General features: G+C 37.0%; 1 protein-coding gene across 4 annotated transcripts in view; it reads right to left on the bottom strand.

Moving 5' to 3' along the window:
• Cep112 (centrosomal protein 112) overlaps window positions 1–26,830 on the bottom strand; it is a 722,997-nt gene that overhangs the window by 310,282 nt on the left and 385,885 nt on the right. For all 4 annotated transcript variants that reach the window (XM_012514508.2, XM_023714104.1, XM_023714105.1 and 1 more), the window contains one exon: window positions 22,500–22,682. In XM_012514508.2, coding sequence (XP_012369962.1) covers window positions 22,500–22,682 — 183 coding nt within the window. The remainder of the gene's footprint in view (window positions 1–22,499; window positions 22,683–26,830) is intronic.

Here is a 26,830-nt window from a genome sequence, read left to right as displayed (position 1 = left end):
GGCGCGGCCCAGGGAGCAAGGAGACAGAGGGGAACTGACTAGGACGAGGCCTTGGCTGAGTATACTCAGGCTTCATGGACATGGCTTTGGCTTTGCATTAACTCTTGCCAGTGAATCTGCCCTGATTGAAAGAGCCACTTGCAAATGTCTGCTAGGTCAGGACCTGTTCTGCGAACCCTTTAGCTAGATATATAAGTGAGAAAAATTCCCTCATTTTCAATCTATTTGAGAAATAGACAGTAACTACAGAATTACAAATTCAGAAAAAGTGTTAGTTCATAAAAAAGATGCTCTGTTAGAAAATGGCAGGTGCAAGGGCCAGTGAGATAGCTCAGCAGACTGAGCGCCTGCTTAGGCAAGTACAGGGACTGGGTTTGACCCCCCCCCCCATATAGCATGCCACACCAGCCCTGCCCCTGGGTATGCTGAGCGGGACACCAAGACTGGGTATGGTGGTGCACGCCTGTAATCCCAGCAGTGGGGAGGCTGAAACCAAAAAGACTGCTACAAGTCCAAGCTGCATAGTGAGACCCTATACCAATACATAAAAAAAAAAATAAAGAAAGAAAAATAATAAAGAAAATGGCAGGTGCAGGGAAGATAACAGGACCAGATTATTAAGGGTAATGTAGATCACGCTAAATGAATTGGATGTTATTGTAAGTAAAATCTCTGGAATGATTTTAAGCAAAGGAAAGGAAATCTCTAGTCCCATTTACATTTTGAGAACAAGATTATACTGCTTTCAGGTGAATAAGAGAAAAAAGCAAGACTATCAGGATATTACTGTGGAGGGAAATAAATGAATGGGAGATCTACTTGGGGCCGAACCTAGAGGATTACTAATAGATTAAGAGAAAGGGAAAATCAAGAATGACTCCAAGTTCTGGCTTGAGCACTGAGTGTATCATAACACCATCTATGGACTTAGCAAAGATAAGAAGTGAAGGTTTCCTCTCTGGACACGTGGAGCATGAGGTGTTTGTGAACAAGCTAAGAGCTGATGCTAAGAGACAACTGGATAACAGATGAAAGACTGGCACCCTGAGGAGTCCAGCACATAGCTGGTATTTAAGGCCACAGATGCAGACAACCACTTGGCAGAGAACTGAGAGCAAAAACATGGCCTCAGATTCCAGCACTTAAGGAAAGGTAGAGGAGCTACCGGAGAGGAGAAGCAAAGGTGGAAAAGTAGGAGCAGAATGAGGAAAACTGTGATGAAGTGGAAAGACATGGCTGGCATAACTGGGTAGGGTAAGGTGAATGGAATCTGTTCAGTGATGAAAACCTAGCTACCTGGGTAGAAAGAAAAGGTGAGAGAGTGAAATAGGGTGCAAGAGTGAAAAACAATGATGATTTTACCAAGAGAAATCCAACTTCTTCCAAGGAAATCAGTAAGCTCTACATAGCTATAATATATATGTGGAATAGGTAAAGTGTATATACTGTTAATCCTATATTTAGTATTCTTTCTATGCTTTCTTCTAAGGAGAAGAGACTGAAAATTGAACATTTTAGAATATGAGGTAGGCCATTAGAGGTCCTAACAGAGGTTTTCCCAAAGGGTTTATGTTTTGCTAATTTAAAATTACATATTTATATTTTACTCTAATTATGATTTGGATCTTAATTCACAGTTTCAAATGGAAATTCAATTTCAAGAACATAAAATGTTGCAGAATTATTAAATTCTATAAAATTAAATGGTATAAAATCTTGCATGTAAATGGAAGAATTTTTTTATTCAAAGAAATAGGCTGTAATTTTCTAATATAAAGCAGGTGCACATTATCCTTAGAAAATCTCATAATGGATTTTCAGGAACCCCAAAATACTATTAGAGCACTAAAAATCACTTTTTAATGTTAACATAGCCTATGTTCTAGGTTCATAATTATTCTATTTACTCAGCTACTTAACTATCTGGTTCAAGGTAATGTTTATAATTCAATAGTCTATGAACCAATGACAGTGTTAAAATCTGCTTTCACAAGAGGCTTTTTACACATTATTAATCAGAAAAGGGCAACTATTTTAATGCAAAATAAGAAAATGTTTTAAAATTGTGTTGTTGCCCTTTAAAAAGTTTGAGCTAATCAAGTATATCTCATTACCCTGCAATGCATTTCAATTCATTCACACTGCAAATGTAATAAAAGAATAAATACATCTTCAAAATCTCCTTGTCAAATTTTAAGAGATACCAATCAACCAGACACCTAGCTAATAGGCACAGGACTGCTGTTTTAATTAGCTGGTGATATTTTGGGCTAAGATTCTCAGATGATGAAACTGTTTTTCCTTGTATTGAACCAGCTTGGCCCAGAATAGCCTGTCCCGCAGTGACATGTATATTGAATACAAATCAGACAGCACAGCTCTAAATCTGTGTTGCAGCTCTCATTTCCAATTCGAGAACTGTACTATAATCATAAGCTTCTGGTGGATGAAAGGAAATCAGCTCTCTGAATATTAGCTAATGCCACATTTGCAAGTCCTGAAGAGATCTGTGCTGTTAAAAAAAAAAATAGATCATTTCGCGTGAACCTATATATATGAATTGCTTTGTACTGCTCAACTGATAGAAGCAATGCCTGTGCTGGGATTAAACCCTTTTCATCATAAAACCTCATCTGGTTCGGAGTCCAAGTCCATCAAACCTTTTTCCTTTAAAGTCCCGCCTTTGATTCTACATCAATTTATTCAAACCGCAGCTGGGTGGCTGAAAACGAAAGGACAGCATCATTTAAACCAACCATGTTCCCAACTTGAAAGAAGGGCTATAATTAAAAAAATGGGCATAAAAGAATGGAAATGGGATAATATTTTTTAATGGTAGTTCAAAGGCCGACAGATGTCAGAGCCTTTGAAGATGTCAGTGCACTGAGCAAGAAGTTGCCATAAAAGAGCTTGCCTGAGAGGTGAAGCAGCCTTTTAATGGCTGAAAAACCCCTTGCAGACACATCCTTGTGTTTTTAATTTGTCAGTTTCTGCAGTATTTTCAGATTAATGACACATGATTATAACTGCATAGCAGACATATTTTTATACTTGCTTAAATGAATAGTTTATTTCACATTCTTTTCGAACTAGATAAGAATAGGGACACTTTCCTAGGAAGTCCAAAACTATTCTGATTGCTTCACATACTTATGCTAATTTTGTGGGGCTGGTGCAATTCAGAGTTACTGTATGTTGCCAGCTTTTGTTCTTTAACCGGCTGATTGCTAAAAACATTACAATTCACATGTGGTAGTTAGAATGTGATTCACTACAGTCTCATTCTTTTCCTGTACATGGAACAATATGTGCCTGAATAATTAATTTGTGCACCAAGTCATGTCAAACCAAATTAATGTTTAAAAACATTCCTAAGCACAATCTAAACCACCATGGGCTGCCATAGGGTTTAGAAGAGAGAGAGAGTTGCAGGGCCTAGAAAAATTGCAGCTATAACTATGATATGACATTAATGCCTAGTCAAAAAAAAGAAAGAGCTGTAATACTGTGTAAAATGTTGGGGGACACTTTACCAAGATTTGGGAGAGCAGCTTAGAGTGTTTGCCTTTCTAAATAGTTCTGACATGTCAATTTGATTTGTTCTGTGAAATTACCCCACCAATATTCATGAATGTTAACCACATGTCTCCAGTGAGTAGTAGCAAAGAGAAGCAGGGCTTTCCCACCAATGGGTATGCCGATAATTTATACCCAGGATGAGGTACAGGGTAAAAATAGTTCATGGACTTTGAAGTCCAATAAATTTAGACTCAAATCCTAGCCTTTCACTTAAAAGATATACAGCTTGGATCTGCCTTCCAATCTATAAAAACAGACGTAATATCCAACTTGTCCCAAAAAGCAAGTATCTAGCACATAACAGGTGTTCAATTTCCCCTCAAACTAAATGATATAGAGAAAAATTAAAATTAGGTTATCTCTAGTTAAAAAATATTTATACTTCTATATATAATTAAGTCAAATTTTAATGAAAATAATCATTAAATAAGACCAACAGCTTGTAAATATGCTTTCCACATGCTGCAATTGTACATGGCCATGACTGGTCAGGTCTTAAGCACACATCTGACACTTGTCTGCCTCTGACGGCTAACTTTAGCCTGATCCTGCAAAGAAACCCATGGAGGCAACTCAGTAGATGAGGTACCAGACTCAGGCCTGGCATGCAGGAGAGGTAACAGCATTCACAAACCTGATCAGGCAGCAAACCTAGAGAGCAGGAATAAGCAGCACCCAGCACCCCAGAGACAGCAGGTCCTTAGTAAGCGGGACCTTCAACTTGACCCTGAAGAAGCTGACTGGCCAACCTACGCCTACCTCCAGGGTGTCTGATGAGGACAGGAGTGTGTTCAAGTGGGCAGGGCCTATTTCTTCTTTCAGGTCTCTAAATGACAATATTCTCAGCACCACTACTCCTAGGAACAAAAACAAAGTAGGTCATGCTTCAAGCATCTTCCTAGTATGTGTCTGTATGTCCCCAATGTCCATTACCTCTCTGTCACCCATGTGTCTAAGCCTTCTGACTCCAGCTCCTCGATGGCACCCCACAGGAAGTTACAGTCCTGCAATGTCCCTCTGCCTTCCTTTATTCTTTCCATCCATTAAAATTTCTGGTTCTGTGCTGTAACCCATTTCCACCAGATAAAATCAATACAACTGAAAGTGATCTCACAATGCAATTTCTATACTGGTTATTTTTGTCTTCTTTAGTTCAGTGTTATACAGATCTTTCCTTCTATGAGAATTTTTTTTAGTTCCTTCAGTCAGAGTTGATGTTTTGAACTGGGATAAAGAGCAAATAAGAAAATAACAATGATCTCATAATGATTTGTCTGCTTGCTAAAACATCTGCCAAATACTTTTCTTAATATATGACTTTTTTGTTTAAATATATTTTTATTAGAATATGTTTGTAGTACATGTTGTTTATAGTCATCTTTGGGAGTGGGACTGTATACACATACAACTTGTTTCTTTTAATCCCCTTTCTCCTCCTTCCTTCTTTACCTCCTCTTTCCCTATTCCCATTCTTGCTGATATTATTAACCTCAGCTTATGTTTCAGTTTATTAATCTCAGGTTATGCCAGAAACATATATATTTGAGGTTCAAATATATATTGAACCTCAATATTCATTGAGGTTATTAGGTTCCTATACACAGCCTATTTTATTCTACTTATTTCCCCTTCCCTCCCCCCCTTTCTCCTCATCCTAATCTCTTGGGCCTGTTCTTACTTGCAAGAGACTCATGGGTCTTTCTCTCCACCCTTTATTATTCCCTTTGTGCTTTGCCTCACTCAAATGGGAGATGCCATATTGTATTTAAGCTTGTGTGTCTGGCTTATTTCACTCAACATAATATTTTCCAGGTGCATTCATTTTCCTACATATGTCTCAAACTTGTCCTTTATAGCTGAATAGTATTCCAGTACGTATAAGTACCACATTTTCTTTATCCAGTTGTCTGTTGATAGCATCTGACTTTTAAAGAACTCTCTCTGGACCTAAGATCTCCTGCTCTTAGAGTAATGGTGGAACCGAAAGTGCTGAGCTGGGTGCACGGTTGATGCTCTCCACATAAATGGACATGCCACCCTTCATGTCATGCCTAACTTAGTCTCTGGTGGCCTGGCTTGTTTTATTCCTCTGGCTCTCACCTTTTTTTTTTCATAATTTTATTGAGAAATAAAAAGCAATGAGACAGTTTCAAATCAAATTGGTAGGACAGTTTCAATAATTAATACATTGCATACTGCCTTCCTAGTGGTTATTTCTTGTACAAAATGCAGAACATGATATCCTATTTATAAACACTATTAGAAAAAATCCCTCTATTCATTGAATTAAGAGAATGTAGCTATATATCTATCCTAACCATTTTGAATACACACATACAAAATGGTCATTCATCTATATCCCTTTTTCTAATTTAGTTCCATAATTTAAATATTATAGGTGTGTGAACTCAGAAAAATATTCTAAAATAGTCCAGTAGTCCATAATAGTACTGGGTCTTCCACTTGACTGGCAGTGTCAGAAGTTGCTGACCTGAGTCCCCTACCGCTCAACATAACAACATGGTTTTATTTCTTGTACTTCGTTTTTATACTTTTCTGCTGGAAGGTTAAGACCAAGATAAAGCAAGACCTAGTAACAAAAATGGTAGCTTTTGGATCTGATAAGGTCAGTCAAATCCCCTCAGGATTTATCCTGAGACCCTGTACCTCAGATTGTAGAACCTTTGTCAGTGTCAGCCATGTGGATGAGTCATGGCCATTGCTTGGCCAATGTGCTCTCTGTGAAAGCCTGAAAGAATGTTTTCTCTCCATGTGACTCTCTTTAGGCACATTCTACATCATTGATCACTTTCCTTTGTGCCCATAATCTCCTTGATCAGAAAATTTGGGACACTACTGAGTTTCATGACGTTACAGTACAAGTTCTCATATGTCCTGAGTCTTAATGGACCTTGGAAGGCTAGGGCCAAAATGTTGGCTTTCCTTGTGGCCCTCCTTTTTCTCTAATATTTGGTCTGCAAACTTAGGTTGTTAACCCTCCAGAAGAGAAGCTTCTTGTTATTACCATATAACCTAGGCTGTTGAGCTTAACCTCACTATCTGTCTGAATATCAAACATCTTAGGCATAACATGGAACAGGTATTTTTCAAGTATTGATATGTTATACTTTAAGTCCCTATAGAATATGACAAAAAATTAAAATATATTTAAAAAATAGGAATAAAAAATTATATATGTTTACACATAAGTCCAGAAATCTAACCATATACAGCATTGTTGCAGGACAGTCCCGAACACTCCTTTTCCTGTCTCCTGCCTTCATTCACCACCCCCTTCCTTTTTAAACAATCATTTACCTGAGAGACTGGCTCTCACCTTTTCAATCTCTTCCATTGTTTTCCGGATCTTGAATTTGATCTCCAACTACAGAATCACGTGAGGTAGGATCTGTCAGTCTTCATAGTCTGCTGTCTATCTGGCACAGCAGTCTGTTTCTGTTATACAATTTGAAAAAAAATAAACTAACACTGACAAATTTATAAAAATATATTTTCCCAGGCTGGGACATGTCTCAGTGGTAGACATTTGCCTAGCATACACAAGGCCCAGAGAATTAAATCATCTGTGCTACAAAAATGAAAACTCAAAAATATTTTCCATTTCAACTTCTCACAACAAATATTATTTCTAATAGAGATGATATTTGTCTAATCCTGTATTTCCACCTCTTCTCTCAGCACCAGCATCCTAATGTCTTGTGGCACAATGAGCCACAGTCCTGGGTCTTGACCTCCCCTTCAGTGCCCTATCAGTTTTCTCAGCCGCCACTGCCTTTGCCAGCCACTTCACCATCTCTCTAGAAAGACTCTGCCTAGCACGCAGCTTCAGTCTCTCAGCCACAGTGAGAATCAGTGACTGGAACAGTCAGAAACTCTTAATGGAGCAGGGAGGTGTGTTGCATTCCTGTGAACCTAGCATTCTGAAATCCTGCTGCAAGGGAGCACAAGTTTAAGCCCATCCTGGCGAATTTAGCAATGTAGCAAGACCTTGTTTCATTAAATTAAAAAAAAATGCAAAACAAATTCAATGAACTTTCTAACTTAGAAATCTAGGGCCTGGGATATAGCTCAGCAGTATAAGTGCCTGCCTGGCAAGCCCAAGGTCCCAAGTTTGGTACTCAGTACTGTGAGAAAAAAAAAAAAAAAAAAAAGCTCACTTCCCGAAGGAACTGTGAATATCACAAAACTTTCAAACCTACAAATCTAATTGCATCAATTTTTTTCTGACTGTTTTGATTTTCTTTAGCCTTTCAATACAGAAATATCCAAAAGGGTATTCAAGAGGCCAGGAAATAATTTAAAATAATTATTAAGATAAATAATATTTTAACTGAATTTTATTTTACTTTATTTATTTTTTAAATGTATTTAGTACAGGGTCTATGGGGTCTCACTACATGATCTGAGTCATAGTGATCCTCCTGTTTTCAGCCTCCCAAGTGCTGGGATTATAGGTGTGTACCACCATGCCCAATCTTCAATTTTTTTTTTTTTTACTTATTTATTTATGTCTTTTTTAAAAAAAATATATTTAGTACAGGGTCTACAGGGTCTACAGGGTCTCACTACACAGATCAGACTTTTAGTAATCCTCCTGTTTTCAGCCTCCCAAATGCTGGGATTATAGGTGTGTGCTACCACACCCAGTCTCACTAGCCATCTCAGTGCACCCGGGGTTAGGGCCAGCATGGCATGCCAGGGACCAAACCCCAGCCACTGTGCTCTGCCTGAGCAGACACTTTAGTCCACTGAGCTATCTGGCCAGCCCTATTTATGTATGGCTTTTTGAAACACAGTCTGGCTATGCTGTTCAGGCTGTCCTTGAGCTCAATTTATAGCCCATGCTGATTTTGAACTCACAAAAATCCTCCTAACTCAGCTTCCCAAGAGCTAGGATTATAGGCATGGACCACTATAGCTGGTTCTCCACTGAATTTCAATATGAGTTTAAACTAAAATATATTACCTCAAGTTTCACATTAATCCACCAATTCCAATACTGTGGAATTCAACTAGGTCAATTTTCATCGTTCAGAAGTTTCCACTTAACAATACTTCCAAATATTTTCTGTACACAAATATTAAAATGGTTTGAAAATATACTATTATTCTCATGGAATGCACTGTGCCCTGTGATGAATAGGAGTTTAAGGCCTCCTTACCAGCAATTTCTGTCATTTTTGGTGTGAAAGCATTCAGGTGTTAAATATCATTCCTATCATGAACGAGGCATGATTCCAATTAGTCCTCAATGGAAGACAAAATGACAGCTTAATAAGCTTCAATTTGCCGCTCTTTGAACATTTGATGATATCATCATTTTGCCAATCATTTGTTGAACTCTGGCTTCAACTTCTCTTTCTCAAAAAATTATCTCAACTATTCAAATGAAGACATCACGGATGACTCTTACAGAACTGAATAGGTCAGAAAGCCCAACACGGCTTCTCGGAGACATCAAGGAGGAATAGTTATGCATCCTCCTCAGAGGTAAATCTCCGTCCACATTCTCAGTAAATGTACAGAGGCAGCAGACGTTAGGAGAAGAAGGAAGAACAATATGTTAGAAGTAACTAAGAGTGTTTTCCCTGGAGCAAAGGAGATAAAAGCATACAGAATAATAGACTGTTCTGAGAGTTTTTATTTTTTAAAATAGCGTTCTGGTAGTGTTTATTTTTGAAAATTCACCTTAAAATTTGACCAACATGATTATATAATTAACTCAAAACTATTGTTTTATGATGTTGAAAAGAAACTCACTTTCTAATTGTTCCCTGTATTTCTATGGGAATAATTTCCCTGTTTGAACCTACTAAAACCATGTTTGATCTCATTTCTATAGATTTTGACAAGGTCTTATAATATAAAAGCTAAGTTAAGATTTTTTCCCAGTCTTTGTTTTGTCTTTTCACTCTATTTGAGATTTCTTTCATCCAGTTGTCCTTCAGACAAAGAACTCATACCAAGAACATTTAAAGAACTAAAAACATCAGAGCCCCCAATTTAAATACTCAATCCAAAACCAGGCATCTGAGATGAATACATACTGTGTAGGGATGAAGAAATTCAACACAACAAATAAATATATGAAAAGCAGTTCAACACCATTGATTATTAGAGAGATGCAAACCAAAACAACCCCAAGATTCCATCTCACTCCAGAAAGAATAGCTATATCAAGAAATCAACCAATGAAAAATACTGGAGGGGCTGTGGGCAAAAAGAAACCCTTCTCTACTGTTGCTGAGAGTGCAGACTGGTGCAACCATTGTTGAAGTCAGTATAGTGATTTCACAAAAAAACTAGGATTAGAGGTCCCATTCTCCCCAGCTAGTCCCCTTTTGGTTCTCTTCCCAGAAAATAAAAAACATTATACCGGAGGGATACATGCACACCTATGTGTACAGCAGCACAATTTGTAATAGCTAAATCATGGAAAGAACCACAATGCCCATCAAACTAGGAATTGACGAAGAAAAGAAAAAATATATATATAATGGAGCACTACTCTGCCATAAAGAAGGATAAATCTGAGACATTTCTATGTAAATAGATGCAACTTGAGATCATATTCAAGTGAAAGAAATCAGACTCACATGTATAAACAGTGCAGTGCTTCCCTGATGTGAGAAACTGAAAGAGCAAAGAAGGACCAAAATGTACACTAGATATTAGGAAATGGAAAGAAATTGTTCAAAAGGAAAGAAGAACCAGGATAGGGGAAGGCAGAAAAGAAGAGAAAAAAAAAGTTTTTAAAAAGGATAAAATGAGGACTGGCCAAAGAGCTCAGCAGAATAAAGTGCCTGCAAGCAGGTGCAGGGGCTAGGGGTTCAATCCCTGGGCCTGTCATGCAGGCCCAACCCCGGGGGTGCCCTGAGACAGCAACTGAGACTAGGCATGGTGGCACGTGCCTGTAACCCAGGCTCTTGGGAGACTGTAAAGAGGCAGATCACTACGAGTCCAATCTAGTAAGGAGACCCTGAACATCCTGTAGACCCTTCTCTAAAAATACCAAAAAGGAAAAAATGGAATCAAAGCTTTATAAATAGGAAGATGAAGGATTGAAGGGAGGAAAGGGCACTAGGGAAAGAAGAAAATAGATCACATATGGGTACAAATTATCTATGATGAACATGATCATTATGTGTATCTAAATGTATCAATAAGGGCTGGCAAGTTAACTCAGTGGACTAAGTGCCTGCTTTGGCAAGCACAAGGACCAGAGTTCAATTCCTGGTCCTGCACAACACACTGGACCTGCCCCTGGGGCATGCCGAGGCAGCTAACAAGTCTGGGTACAGTGGCGCATGCCTGTAATCCCTGTGCTGGGGAGGCTGAAAACAGGAGGATCACTATGAGTCCGAGCTGCCTATTGAGTCTCTGTACCAAATACACAAATGAAAATAAATAAACAAAATGTATCAGTAAACAAGTTTTAGAAATCTAATATTCCCTTGGGGAAAAATATTAACACTTATACATCTAGAGTTAAAAACTCAGTTCACAAATTGCAGGGGCCATATGTAATAGTGAAATATCTAACATAGCATGTTAATATAACCATGTTAATGTACTATGTTAATATAACATATCCACCTGTCCTGATCCATTCATGATAATCTCCATGTCATCAGTACAAAATGCAGATTTCTATGCGGTTTCTATAAAGACTGGTAGGCTTCACTGAACTAAAAGTTTAGTAAATTCTTTGTTTTTTGAGTTTTTTTTTTCTTTCTTATTTTAGGGAAGGGTCTACAGGGTGCTCAGAGTCTCACTACTAGGTCAGACTCATAGTGATCCGCCTGTCTACAGCCTTCCAAGAGCTGGGATTACAGGCACATGCCACCACGCTCAGTCTCAACTACTGTCTCAGCATGCCCTAGGGGTGGGGCCGGCACAGCAGGCCTGGGGATTGAACCCCCAGCCCCTGTGCCTGCTTGCAGGTGCTTTAATCCACTGAGCTATTTGGCTGGCCCTAGTAAATTCTTATGGTAGATATATCTTTTTGTTTCAGTAATAATATGAAAACCAGAAGTAAACCCATTTGTAAAACACATCAATTTTTCCATTTTATAAACTTTGAAAGTTGGGAGAAGAAATCTATTTCAGAGCAAATATTGTAGGTAAGTGGATGCAACTTGAGGCTATACTCCTAAGTGAAATAAACCAGACCCGCATGTGTAAATATTGTATTGTCTCTCTAGTATAAGACCTCAAAAGAAGAAATAGAAACTGAAAGGCATAACAGACACAGTTAAATGGAAAGAAACAGAACTTAAGGATTAAACAACAAAGAGAGGAAAAGGAGAAGTTAGGAAATAAGGTAGGGTCAAAACCACACACATATATCTACAAGTTGGATAAGACAATAGTCCTAAGAATTTCCATCAGTGTTTTGAAAATAGCAGTTAATGGGTAGAATTCTCACCCTGACTAACTCTCCATATTGCTATCTGTGAACTAAGAATAACATTAAGGACAGCAATGTGTAATACTAAAACCAAAATACCTGCCACCTTGGTCTTCTAAATGTGCAGCATTTCTAATGTTATATCAATTAGTACTATCCTCTTTAAAGTAAATCTTTTAAAAAGTAATAAAAGAAAATGAGTCTAGAAAAAAATTTAAGATATCTTGAAAGCATGTAGTAATATTCAATCATTTGTCCCATCTTGCGTAACTGTATCTGTTAACCTGAGCAACAGATGTGATGGTAAAAATTGATAATATATCAATCACTATTAATCAGGTATTCTTGTTTTAAATATCTGTAATGTATGTATTGTTATATGTTACCCTGTTGCTTTTTTTTTTTTTTTTTCTCTTCTTTTTACTCTTCAAAATAAAAGAAAATTATAATTTTTTTTAAAAAAAGAGGGCTGGGGAGACATCTCGGTAGAATAAGCCCTTCCTTGGTAAGTGCAAGGACCTGAGTTGAATCCCCGGATCCGCAAAAAAAAAAAAAAAAAAAAAGAAAAAGAAAGAAAGAAATGCAGGGCTGGAAAGATAGCTCAGTGGTCTAAGCACCTGTCTGGCAAGCACAAGGACCCAGGTTAGATCCCTGGAGCTGCATATCCTGCTGGCCTAGAACCCCGGATGTGCCAAGCTGGCCCCACAGAACAGGTATGGTGGTGCACGCCTATAATTCCAGCACTGTGGAGGCAGACAGGAGGATCACGACGAGTCCAATGTGTAGCAAGACCCTATATCAACTAACTAAAAGATTTTTTAAAATTTTTAAAAGAAAGAAATTCATCCATGATTCTGGATTTCAAGTTATATTACAAAGCTACAGTGATATTAAAAAAAATCATGATACCAGCACAAAAACAGATGTAGACCAATGGAATAAAACAGAGGATGCATGAACAACCCCAGGCACATTCAGCCACCTGATCTTTGACAAAGGGATTAAAAACACTTGCTTGAGGAATAGTCTCTTTGGCAAGCACTGCCGGGAAATTGGCCTGCATGCAAAGGAATCAGTCTAGATCTGTATTTCACACCATATATTAAACTAAAATAAAATTATTTCAAAAATCTAAGTATTAAAACAGAAACACTTAACCTTGCTGAAAGATAGACAGGTAAAAACTTAAAGTCATAGATGTAGCCAAGGACTTTTTGAAAAGAACCTGAATTATATAAAAAAGAACATCAGAAATCAACAAATGGGATCATAGTAAATTCAAGACCTTCTTCACAGCAAAGGAAACAACAGAGGGAAGGGAGAACCTACAGAAATGGAGAAAATTGCAGCAATCCTTCTGAGGAATGACTAATATTTGTAATATACAAAGGACTAAAAAATATTAACAGCCCTTCTCTGGAATAGAAGACCAAACCAAAACAATGGGCAAGTGAAATGAACACTTCTCAGAGGAAGAAGTGTGAATGGCTGATAACTAAATGCAAAGGGAAGCAACACTGAGACTTCATCTTACTCCCGAATGGGTAACTGTCATCAACCCAGTAGTAATAGTTACGGCAAAGCTCCAGGTAAAGGGGAGCTCTTCTACACTGTTGTTGGGAATGTAAGCTAGTGCAACTAGCAATCACTACAGAGATTCTGCGAAAAAGTGAAAGTAGAAATTTCGTTTGAGCCAGCAATTCCTTTCCAGGTCTCTTCCCAAAACACTGAAAGGCAATCCTATCACGATACGTGCTGTGTTTATGGCAGCACAGTGTGCAATAGTTTAATTATGGAGGTGATCTACACATCCATCAACAGAAGAGACAGAAAGAGAGTGTTGTATTTATACATGACAGAGTTCTACTTGGCTATAAAGAATACATTTGAGTCATTTGTAGAGAAAATGGATGTACCTAGACTCCATAATGTTAAGTGAAACAAATCAGATACACAACTTAAACATTATGTGGTTTCCTTTATATGAGAAGTCCAAAATATAAACAAACAAAACACAATAGGAAAGATGGAGACAGGTCTTTGGTAATGGGAAGGGAACTAAGAGATGCTAAGAGAACGTAGGCACTCATGTCCTGAGTCCTCACTGACCTTGAACAGCTAGGGCCTAAATGTTGTCTATTCTTGTAACCCTTCTTTTTCTCTAATTTTTGGTCTCCAACCTTAAGTTCTTAACCCTCCAGAAGAGAAGCTTAATGATATTATTACCTTATAACATGAAAAGTTGAGCTTAACCTCACTATCTGTCTGAATATTTAAAGGCAATGGAATACCTATTTCTGACAAAACTAAACAAAAAAAAGGGATATAAATGAAGGACCATTTTGTATCTGTATATACAAACTAGTTAGGATAGATATACAGCTACTTTTTTAATTCAATGAGAAGAAAGATTTGTTCTAATAGTGTATGGACAGGATATCATGTCTGCCTTTTGTACTATGAATAAGTACTATGAAGACAACAATATGCAATGTATTAATTATTGTACTGTCCTGCTAATTTGTTTTGAAACTGTCTCATTGGTATTTGTTTCTCAGTAAAATTAATAAAAGCAAAAAGAAAGAGAAGGTATGCAGGGGAAGGGATGCAAAGAGGAAGAAAGAGAATCACACCCATGCACCAACTGCCTACTGAGGGTGAATCCATCATGTACTACAAATATTTACTAATAAGAATACATGTCACTTCACAGTATAATTCATCTCAGAGATGGTTATAGATCATTCATTACCTAAGGCTTGATTTGGGTCTACATAATCTGAGTGAAGAGTATAAATACTTGAAATCTAGAAATATACTGACTATCCATACTTAACATATACTGGATTTATGTGGAATAAATGCAATTGAAAGATAATGTTCTGATACATAAGCAGGTATGTGGAGCTACAGAACTTTACCATGAGTCCCAGCTAGACTCACTACTAGTTATATAACCATGGGCACTGTACTTATGCTTTTTGATGATTTTCCCATCAATATAGTGGATTATCCTCTACCAAGATAGGAACAAAACAGAATTTTCAGATACTACATTACATCCTCATAGATACTTAAGAGTTGTATGAGATACCGCACAAAAGACCTTTCACAAAGTTAGTACATAGGAGGTACGTGATCAATATTACTTGTTCTTCCACTGTTAAATATACACAAACATAAAAATTCAATTTGATTCTAAGAAGTACTACTTACTAAAACTGGAAATTAAACAGCATTACTCAATTAGGACTCTGTAGTCACATTAAGTATGGTAAAATCATTGAAACGCAAAAGCTACAACTCTTGTTGCATAGGTCCTGCTTTACCTTGGTCTTAACCATCCAGCAGAAAAGTATAAAAATGAAGTATAAGTAAAGCCATGCTGTTATGTTGAGCTGTAGGGGACTCAGGTCAACAATTTCTGACATTGCCAGTCAAGCAGAAGACCCAATACTATTATGGACTACTGGACTCTTTTAGAATATTTTGCTGAGTTAATACACCTATAATATTCAAATGACAGAACTAAACGAAAAGGGTGATACTTATGAACGTCCATTTTGTATCTGTGTATTCAAAATGGTTACGATAGATATATAGTTACATTCTCTTAACGAATAGAGGGATTTATTTTAATAGTGTTTGTAAATAGAATATCATGTCTGCATCTTGTACAGCAAATAACCACTAGGAAGAGAGTATGCAATGTATTAATTATTGCAACGGTCCTACCAATTTGATTTTAAACTGTCTCATTGCTACTTGTTTCTCAATAAAATTATAGGAAAAAAAAAAAGAAATGCAAACTGCTATTGCTTTGAGAATCTCAGCATGGGGTTCAGAGTACCCATGTCTCTTTCCCATTCTACGCAAATATTCACATATAACCTTGCTACTTTTCCCTTTTTTATGTCATGGCCAAGTATTTTCAAAGAGCCAAAAAAAAAAAATCTCTCTTGCAGGAGGCTTTGATATGAAGGAAGGAACATTAAATTAAGATTAAGAAGCAAGTCCTACTTTGACAATTCTGTGACCTTGGACATAAGAGCGCCCTTGAACTGCAGGCTCCTTAGATGTACATTTAAAGGCTCCTTATATGTACCTGGATATGGTCATCTTGTTAGATTACTCAAATTGACATTATTGTTAGCTACATAAGATGTGTGCTGCAAATAAAAACTTTCATATCTGGTAGTACAACCTAGATAAAATGACCTCTGGTTCCTTGCAGAAACTACAGAGTAATCACATTATACTGTGTATTTAAAGTAGCTCCAATATTTAATTACCTCTTTTTCAAGAATAAATTTAATATTTCTTCAGAAAATATAATGTGAACAAAAGGCAGATTCTCAAAGCAATCATTAGCTGATACAAAGTTATCGTTCAGAGGAACTACTTAATATGTTATTGTTTAGTAGGTTTGCCTTTAAAGGAATATTCCTTATCTGAAAGTGGACCACATACCAAGGAATGTAGTTTCCATGGTAACCATCATATTTTAAAAAATATGCACAGGGCTACAGATGTATTGTAATGCATAATATTTCTACAACTGGATCATTCTTAGAGAAACTATCACATTTCAGCCTGTATTTTCTCTTTCAAAACTTAATTTTCCCCCTAATGAGGACCCAAAATACTATAATCACATCTATATTTACTCCTTTTGTGTCTGTAAAATAAAAATTCTTATAGAATTTTGGAATTGTATTGAAAAAAGAAAGATGATGTCTTACAAAAAATGTAAGCTTTACTTAAAATGGTACTTCCTTATACTTGGGCTTAATTAGGCACGTGGAAATTGGAATTCTTTATTTTATTTTATTTTATTTCTTTATGTTTTTTTGGTGGAACCAGGGATTGAACTCAGGCCCTTGCACTTGCCAGGGAAGTGCTTATGCCACTGAGCCATCTCCCCGGCCCCCAGAAACTGGAATTCTTATACATAGTAGTTTATATAGTGATATGTAAAACTTAAGTTGTTAACCAAACATATTATACAAAGATATTATCAAATTCCTATATAGTACTATTAGATATTCACCACTGAATACTAATAAAATAAGGTCTTCCCAATTACTTATTTCTTGCAAAATAGGAGAATTTTTGACCCCTCTATTTGGAAGCTATTACTTGCTATCAGAAAAATATAGATTTCCCCATAGGTTCCTTAAAGGTTCAGTTAGGAGAATCTCTATTTAGGTTTAAGTAAATCCAGAAAGTCCTTGGGTTGGGTTCTCCTCAATACACCCAACAGATAATACTGTAAAAATCTCACCCATAAATAAAACTTATGTACGGTTTTACCTGGGATCTGTCTGAAAAGTCTTATTTTCTTTTCTCAAAATAAAAATAAAAAGTCAAAAACGTTTTCCCCCAACCATCTAATGCCTGACATTAAACTTAGTGCCCTGGAGCAGAGCCTCGTCACACTTAGGCCACTCTGAATCCCTCTCCAGCTTCCCTCTAATTCAACAGCCAGGTACAGCAGGGATGCTTCGCAGCGTGAGGCGCACACAGCCGGAACGCCAGGAAGACGCTGTGCTACGACTCGTGTGCTGCTGTGCCCAGGACGGGTGCAAACCGCAGGGCGCCGTCATTGCGTTCCTACTGCCTTGTGGGAGAGGGCAGTCCACATACTTTGGTTTTTTCCAAGCTATCAGTTCTGTTGGATGCAAAGAAAACTCTTTATGACTTCAGAACAAAGTGAATGATATTAATGAATAAATATTGATGAGGAAATACTAATTTGGCTATGCAGGTAAGGTATAAGCCACTTTTGCACAGGTACAAAAATCTTTCATCCTGGAAGGAATTAGCATTTGGCTTTATTTCTTGTAGGTTTTACAGTGTACATTTGGAAATCAAGAGACTCTGATGTAAGAGAACAACAAAATTGGAAATTATTATTAGGATATTATCTTTAAACTACTTTTTAAAGGTATTTCATAAGGGTTCCAGATTCCAGGTACAATGATAAGATGGCAGTACTAGAATTTAGCAGGTGTAGACCTTAATATGTACTTTATTGTGATTTATACCATCTATAAAATTAGATCTCAAAAACTACTTTTTTCCAGTTGGGGATGAAACACAGGGCCTGGCACATGGCAGACAAGTGCTCTACAACTGAGGGATACCCTGAACCCATGCTTTGTTTTTTGATTTGATTTTTTTCCCATTTTTGATATTTTCAATAAATTTTAAGTGAAATTTTGGCATATTACGTTTTCTAATTATATTTTTTCAAAACACTTAGTGAATCTAAGCTTTTCTTACCAGCTTTTATTTGCAAATGTTTTAACATACAAAGAATATCAGGAATCACAGGCCCTTTATATTTGGTCCAGTATAGCAAATTTCTTTCAGAACTGAGAGCTGAGAAACAAATGTTTTCTTTCAATGAGTTGGTATCACATGACTCATCATGTTTCCTTTGCTGTGGTTTATATGCAAGCTGAGTGGTAAAATTTGCCCCTAACTATAGTACCATTTTCTAATGAGGCTAATATCTATTGCTTAATTATTTTCCATTATATTTAAGTATATGTTTATTTTAAAATGCTCCTTTAAATCCATGCTGAAAATAGTAGGTACATAATGAAATCAAAGTGAAAGGTTTTCAATAGAAATATGCTACCAAAAGCCATGTATGAGGGTAGGTATGTTCAGACTTTATAAATTTGCCCTTCAAGTTATCAGTATTTGAAGAATACTAGTAATGTTTAATCTGTGTAATACATAATATACAGACCACCCAGTTCATAAGTTAAGATTTATATCTTATGCTCATGTTTGAAAACTCGTGGAAATAAGATATTCATTAAAATCTAATCATTAAATTATAATTTTGGGGGAGATCTTTTAAATAGAAGAGACTACAAATCTAGAACGAGTTGTATTTTTAACTTCTTAGTGAAGATGGGCATAGCAAAATAAATATCTTAATGCATTTACTATGCAAAAGCTATCGAATCATGATGCAAATCATGATTCCCATCTTCAGGGATCAAAGACATTTAGATGCCAACGTTATGGAAAATTTTAACACAGCTTTAGGCATGACATAAGCTTCAAGGATGCTGTATTACAGATATGCTATCAATGGTGGCTCGCAAGGAGGCTGCTTCCTCTGCCTGCTTGATCTGTGTGCACTGCAACAGGTCACAAAGCAATCTAAGATGGCGGCGTCACCTGTGGTGGATCACAAAGCTTCTACAGAAAAGCCCGAAGGCATTCTTATGCTCCACTGACTTAGGCAACAGACGTAAAAGATTAAGCAACCTCTAAATAGGGCCTGAAAGGACAACTGAATGGTCAAGAAATCTATGCTCTTTCAAAATTCTAACCCTAAATGATAAGATACAGACATTCTTTCATTGTATTACAGTAGAGAAATAAAACAATAATTATGTATAGATCTTTCATGTTAAAGGAAACTAAGGTGATTTTCATATATTTTCTTTATATAAAAACATGATTGAACCAGTCAAATCATTTTCCAAAATAATTTCAACAAGAGGTCCTGGTAATTGAGAAATATTTGACAAGGAGGTTATAAATTCTTGTATGTCTTGGTTTCTGCCAAAATTGATGCCTTTTCTTAAACATTATAACATTAGCAGATGCCACAATGAACATTTTATATGAAGGTAATAAAACTGTAATTTACATTTTTACCAAATACAATTATCAAAATATCCTATGTCAAGCCACTGAAAACCAAAGTATAATGACAAAAATATACACATATAGAATAAATTAGCTAATTGCACCAAATAAAATGAGGAAATGGTTAATTGTCCTTAGATGCTTTATTATAGCTTACAATTGTTCTATAAAAGAGTTAATTATTAGATGAAAAACTAACCTGCAATAACTATAAAGCGTACTCACCAAAGGGAATTCCTAATTGATAGGTTTCACCTTAAGATAGCTAACTGCTGTACGTGATAATTATTTTCTAATAAAAATACAACATACTACATATTTAGAAGAATACAAAGACAGTTATTTAGCAAATTACTCTCATTGAAGACCCTGATGAATGACAAGAAACAAACAAAGCCATGGCATCTGAAACAGACATTGCACTGCTCCTCTTTTGGTTAAGTATTTCAAAAAGTCCTTTCTACAAAATGGCCTCCGTTGCTAAACTGGAACGGGCAAACACAAATTGGAAACCTCTAGAACTAAAATAAACAATTACCCAGTCTAACATTTACGGCTGATTTGTCTGTTCTGCATCAACAACACAGTAATGTTTTAAAAAAATGTTCTATTTCAAAAAACATCCCCAGTTTGCTCTTTGGAAATTTGTGAATGAAATTCAGTACATGGAAACTAATATAAATTAGATTCTATAAGTCCCAAGCAAGAAAAGATGTAATCTGAAAATTCAGGACTTACCTTAAGGAAACTTGGAATTAGTATCCTCAGTGAACAACCAAAGATAAATATACATTATTAGCATTTGGCACACACGATGAGATTTTTTAAAAACATAACTCACTGACAAAGTCTTCTTTAAAAGCACGACGGGTACACACTACACAGGGTCATTTTCCTTTTGGCCAAGAGTGCACTTAGGCTACGTTTGCATTGCTTACTTGCATTCCCAAGACAGAAATTCCAATTAGCAAAACGTTCCAAGAAAGGCAAAAGTACAAGAAATACACGGCAATGCAATATGTGAAAAGGCCATATAGTCCTCATACTTAGTATTTCAATGAGGAGAAATTCAATTAATAACTTTATTATACCACCCTGTGGCTTAATTATATGTAATAATTCTAAAATTGCCCTTTTGTTATGATTGGATGAACCGCACCCTATACGGCAGATATGGCATAAGCAAAATCAAAAAGATTTCCCCCAAATTTGGTCTCCATTTGTGTCAGTTTTCCATCACAGTACAAAAACTGTAGAAAGCTATGTAAATTAATGTATTTTATTGTATCTATTATTCAATTTTACTATTCAAACAGATTCTATCCTGACTCAGACCCAGCATCCCTCTTATCATGGGAAGACAGTGGTAGGGTCTAACATTCTGCCAGAAGGAGAATGGTAATATTGAAAATATTCTTAATAAATCATATGGCTGAAAATCAAAAGGCCAGCGTTTATTATTGAAAGGCTATAATGAGGTTGATGGTGAAAGGACAAGCCACGATGATTTAGCTGGAACCACCTGACTTTCCTGGTTCCATGGCTACTACAATGACAACCTTTTTAGTTAGCAAATCACCACAAAGAAAACTGAAAGTATTTTTCCAGTACATGCATAGGACTGACAGGAAACCTGTGATAGGCAGTCATATTATACCTGTTAGTCTCTGAAAATAAAAGACAACCCAAGGTCAGATGAAAAATAACCAACAGCTCCTATTCTTTGCCTTATGGCCTCCCGCCCTCCATTCAAAAAAATTAACATCTTATCTAACTATCAGTATTTTTATGTTTAGGTAATAGTAGAGCTGTTTAAAGACATATCAGAAGATTTACTTTGTTGTTTGAAAACTGTGTTATTTAGGAGGAAGAATAACTAGGTAAAGAAGCTTATTTGTGGTGTGGCTGGTGTGGCTAGATTGCAATGGGAAAAGAGGCACGAGAGGTATGTAGACCTAGCTATGATATGGTTTTATTAGAAAAGAAAACTATGTTTTATTATCAATTCCTCCAAATTTTTCCTTAATAAAATTTCACAGCAATCTCAAGAGGATATACTAAAGGCCCTGGGTTATATATACCCTAAAGAATGTATTGTACTACAAAGATACATACCCAATAAGATTTTTTTTTCATCTGAAATTTATAAAGATAATTTTCCATGCTGACAGTGCACATTTCATCCATAAGTTTGAAGAGTCAAATGCTACCACAGCTGGGGGTTATTCTGCCAAATGGCTTCCAACAGGGACCACAGAGATGGAGGCTAGGAGGCATGTGTATGTGCACGCAGGCAAAGCGACAGACCTGATGGGAAATAGCCTGCTCTGGAGTCATTCTGATCAATTACCATCTGAGGGATCTAATCAAATATAGTCTCAAGAAAAAAAAAAGCAACACGAGGGAGGAAAAGCAAATATTAAAACAGCTGCCTGATTACCTACAGAGATTAAAACAAAAAACAAGGAGTGAGACTGATCTATTTCTTAGGGATTTTCTAAGGCTGAGGGGAGGGGTAAGGGGCAGATACCTTAAAAAAAAATCATGAAAGGAGCTGAGACAAGATTATAAAAAAGGGGCCAAGTTATAGCGCGCCATGGGATTTTTAATCTGGCTACCTGTGGTTTCTGTAGTTAAAGCCTTATTCATCCCCCATACGGGGGGCAGGGGTGGAGAAAACAAAAAAATCACATTTATATGTCAGTTTTGCAAATGATCAAACAGCGTGCATCAATAAGAATAATAAGAAAACATTAAGCGCTGATGACTTTTAAAATTAGATACCCGTTTATCAAATATTATTGATAATTACCTGTGCATCTCGCTTCTTGAACTCTTGAATTTGATTTTCGTGTTCCATATTGGCAGCGCGAAGCTGTTTCTCCAGGTTTTCAATTTCCCGTTCATGGTCTCGGACTAGGCTATCCTTCTCTGCGTTATGCTGCTGTAATAGGTGCGTCTTCTCCTGTTCATGCTCCAGCTTCAGCTCTACTATCTGATTGGACAATGAGGAGGACAGTTCATCAACAGAACATCCTTGTCGTCATGACAACTCATGTACAGCTTAATTTTTCTCTAATTTGTCCAAGTTGAAATTTTAATTTTTGCGTCATTATTACCTCACCCTTGAAATACCTTCATTTGGTGGGGGGATTTTATTCACACCTCTTAATTTTCAAAACACTTGGTCATATTCAGAAAATCCTTTTGCAATCTGTTGACACAAATGTCTGACATTGAAAAAAATTATGTCGAATGCCAGGTATTTCCTCGCCAAGAATTCGAGTATTACTGATCAGCAATGGTTATAAATGGTTAATAGTCAGAATGCTTTGCTTTTTGCTTAAATATACACATGTAAAAAGCAGCAATCAGATCGGTCAGTTTTCTTCATGATTTTCAAATCAAAGATCTGAGCTAAATACGCATCTGGATTATTGTATATACAGTTGTCTTTTTAAAAATAAAACGATAAATTTCAAAGCTCTATTATCTCGTTGTCAGCTACGGTATACCAACATAAACAGATGTTATGTCTTCCAGAAGGGCACCTGCTGTGCTGCAAGCTTGCATCACGATTTCATAAAAAGCATTCTATTCTCAGGATCCTTTCCCAGTCCACTCCACACTGGAGACTCTGACCTTGGCCAGTCTTAGCCTCTCCCTGCTAGACTGAATGGCAGCCCGAGACCAAGGGCCTGGTTGCCGCAGCTTTGATACTAATCCTCCCAGACTGTGCACAATGGCACCCTACCTGGCCTGCAAACTATAGCCAGCCAGGCTGTCTTTGAAGCAGGTGATGAATAGGGGACTGCAGGAAGCCAGCTTCCCCAGTGAACTCCAGGCCACACAGCTGTTAGAACAGTCACTTGGATTTTTCTTCAGTTTTGGTGGATTTCAGGGGGAAAACTGCTGTTATCTAGAATATGTTGTGTTATTTTCGGCGTGAGAATCCATCTTCAAAAAAGCTAACAGTAGGAGCCTGCTCCAAATCGATCTTGTTTCGTGCAATGAATCACCAGACTACCTTATCTTAAAGCTATAGCGTTCATTTATCCACGCATGCACACTGCACTAAACTTCAGAAGGTATTTTTCTTTGAAATTCTCAACCCCTAAGTGCAAACCAAGAATGAAAACACAAATTAAAATTGCTTTAAGAGTTTTCAAGATTTTTTATTGTGACATTTCATACAGTTTTAAAATAAACACATTTCTAACCATTCAAAATTTATCATGCTGTTTAGAGGAAAAGTATGCTAACTCCAGAACTTACATACCTAATGAACAAAATAATGTACAAATAATGTAGGAAAAATTTCATTTAAGACCAAAAATATATTGTAATGAATATATTTAAATTTTAGGGGGGGTCCCCATATTTTTCTGCTGTTAGAAAAACGTGGAAAAATTAGTACAGAATATTTTCTTAATATATAATAAAGTTTTCTTTGATTATTTAAAATAAATGTGCATGTTTTATTCTGTGATTCATATAAGTACGATGTTTAATCCCAATAGAAGAGAGAAATTAAAATGTTATTGTTATTACAGCATTTTCTCAGGCAGCCAAGTATTTGAATTTTTGAGTTGCCATATTTTTAGTTCTTAGACACACTATTATTTCTATTCATTATTATATCATGCATAATTATAATCAAATTATAAACTTTAGTCAAAATCATTTATGTACGTAATACACTGAGAAAAAAAGGAGGAGGTGAGAAGTCATACTAAGATAATGAGTATAACTTAAAGTTGATAGCAAAACATTTTGTCAGTAACCAAATGACCTTCACCTAGAAGAGAAGAATTACAGAATCAGGTCCCCTCCCCTGAAAGGCCCACGACCATCAGCAGGTATGAAATCCTTAGTTATGGTGCTCAGTCTTAGGATGGAGTGCTAACACATTTCCGAAGTACCTCTCTAATCTGAGTAATCATCAGTGTTCTTATAAACCGATCTCTATTACCTTGCCCTAGAACACATTTGTTTACTCATTTCAGAAAGCAAGGAAGAAAATGAAATAGTGCTAATGGGATCTCAGCTGTAAAGACAGATGTTTGCAGGTTACCGTTCGCCGTTATTTTTCCAGGACCTGCTACTCGGCAATCCTACTTAATGAATAAATCTCCAAACAAATCTCTGAAGTCTTTTTAAAATTAAATAGCTGAGACTCATCTACTTAGTCCAACAATGCTAACTTCTAGATGTTATGGACTCTTTCTGGCCTAAGCCTAGATTTCCTTGCTATCAGTATCTTTCAACAGGGGTGTCATCCCTAGATAAATAGTAGAGTCCAGAGGAAAAGTCTGAATGTTCTGGAAACAATCCTGATTGATGATATTCACAGGCCATCACTGGCGTGTGTTAAAAATAATTGTTTTACTGGTCCCTGGTCCCTCCCATACAAGCAAATGTTACAAGATTCCTTTAAACTGCCTACGTTGGTTCTTCATAGGAACATCTCAAGAGTAATAGTGAAGTAGATCCTCTTCTTTATCTTGGACTTCTTTACCCTGGATGCTTTGGATTGACCAACAATAATGACTAATAAAATTAATGGTGCTTGAGATATTAAGTTGTGGAAAATGTACAATATGTAAAAACAAACAGCATCCACAAAAATGAGTATTGAATGGTCAACCCCCTTCTAAGTCAAGTGGATTCTCCACCATACACATAGGGAAATAGGATTAGATAAAGGCATACTTGTTATATAGAAGGACCGAAATCTCCTAACCCAAAAGCACTGAGCCATGAGTCAGATAACAATGCTGGGAATGCATCTACTCTCCACACACTAAATGTCATCCAAGGCCAATGGAAACAATCAGCATTCATGTGCAAGGACCTGACAACCACTTGAGATACTGGACTATACGACTTGGTTGGCCAAGCATGATCACACACACCTATAACCCCTGCACTCAGGCGGCTGAGGCAGGAGGATTCCTGTGAATTTGAGACATCCTGGGTTACACAATGAGTTCAAGGCCCACCTAAACTACACAGTGAAACCCTATCTCAAAAAATAAATAAATAAAAATTCATGGCTTGGTGGTTGAGATTAGAAGACAAAACAGCTTTATTGCCTAGAAATCTCTAGGGAGAACCACATGAAATTGTCTTCTTTCCCCCATAAGTCAAAACACCAGATAATAATCTTACTCTACCCACTGTGCTGCTCCCTAACACATTCTGAAACTGAAATTCAAGAGTGAAGTTTTGAAGTCCTCAAGTCCCTGAAAGCATAACCTTCCATCACAGACTAACTCATCTTACAGTCTGATGATGATGTCCTTGTTCCAAATAAGGTTTCACAGGAGTGCCCAAGGGCCCAAGCACACTGCAGGCCCTAAGAAGGACCATGACAACTCAGAGATTTCTAAGTCTCTGGATGTACTGCAATCTACATGTTAAATCCCAGTAACTTGCTCAGTAGTGCTTCCAAAGATGCCTTGGTAGTACTGCTTCTCAGTACACAATGGCATGGAAAGCTAACACATTCTTGTCATTTACTTCAATGCTAGGATCTCCAACATGAGAAACATAAATTATAGATGAAACAATGCACCATGAAACACTGAAAAGTGAGAATTTCGGTGTAAAACAGAATAGAACCATGAACTGCAAATACTCTGTTCTGTGTGTGTTCAGCAACACATGCGAACATTTCTAGGAAACGCTAACATGCTAAATAGGCAAGCAGCCAGTGACGCTGAATGCCACGGGGTCACAACTGCACTGATGGTGGTTCTCACTCTCTCTCACATGGGATTGTTGGTGATCACCTCCCAACAGCAAGAGCTCATACGGGAAATGTTGTCTACAGAGGAGAAGGCACGAAACCTGGAAGAATCCTTTAGTTCACAGCAGATTAGGGAGATATGAAAAATGTGGGAAACTGCAAATTTTGTGGAAAAGCACCACCCCAAGAAAGCTATATATATGAGTGCAATAAAACTGTTTAACAACAATGCAAGGGCCAGCCTGATAGCTCAGCACATGAAATTGCCTGCTTAGGCAGATGCAGTGACCGGGGTTTGATCCCTGGGCCTGCTGTGCTGATCCCGCCCCTGGGGTATGCTGAGACAGCAATTGAGACTGGGTGTGGTGGCACGTGCCTGTAATCCCAGCACT

This window comes from Octodon degus, unplaced genomic scaffold, assembly GCF_000260255.1.
Source record: "Octodon degus isolate 3935 unplaced genomic scaffold, OctDeg1.0 scaffold00033, whole genome shotgun sequence".
Classification (NCBI taxonomy): Eukaryota; Metazoa; Chordata; class Mammalia; order Rodentia; family Octodontidae; genus Octodon; species Octodon degus.
Note: the sequence above shows the minus strand (reverse complement) of the source record. Positions and strands in the feature narration are given on the sequence as shown.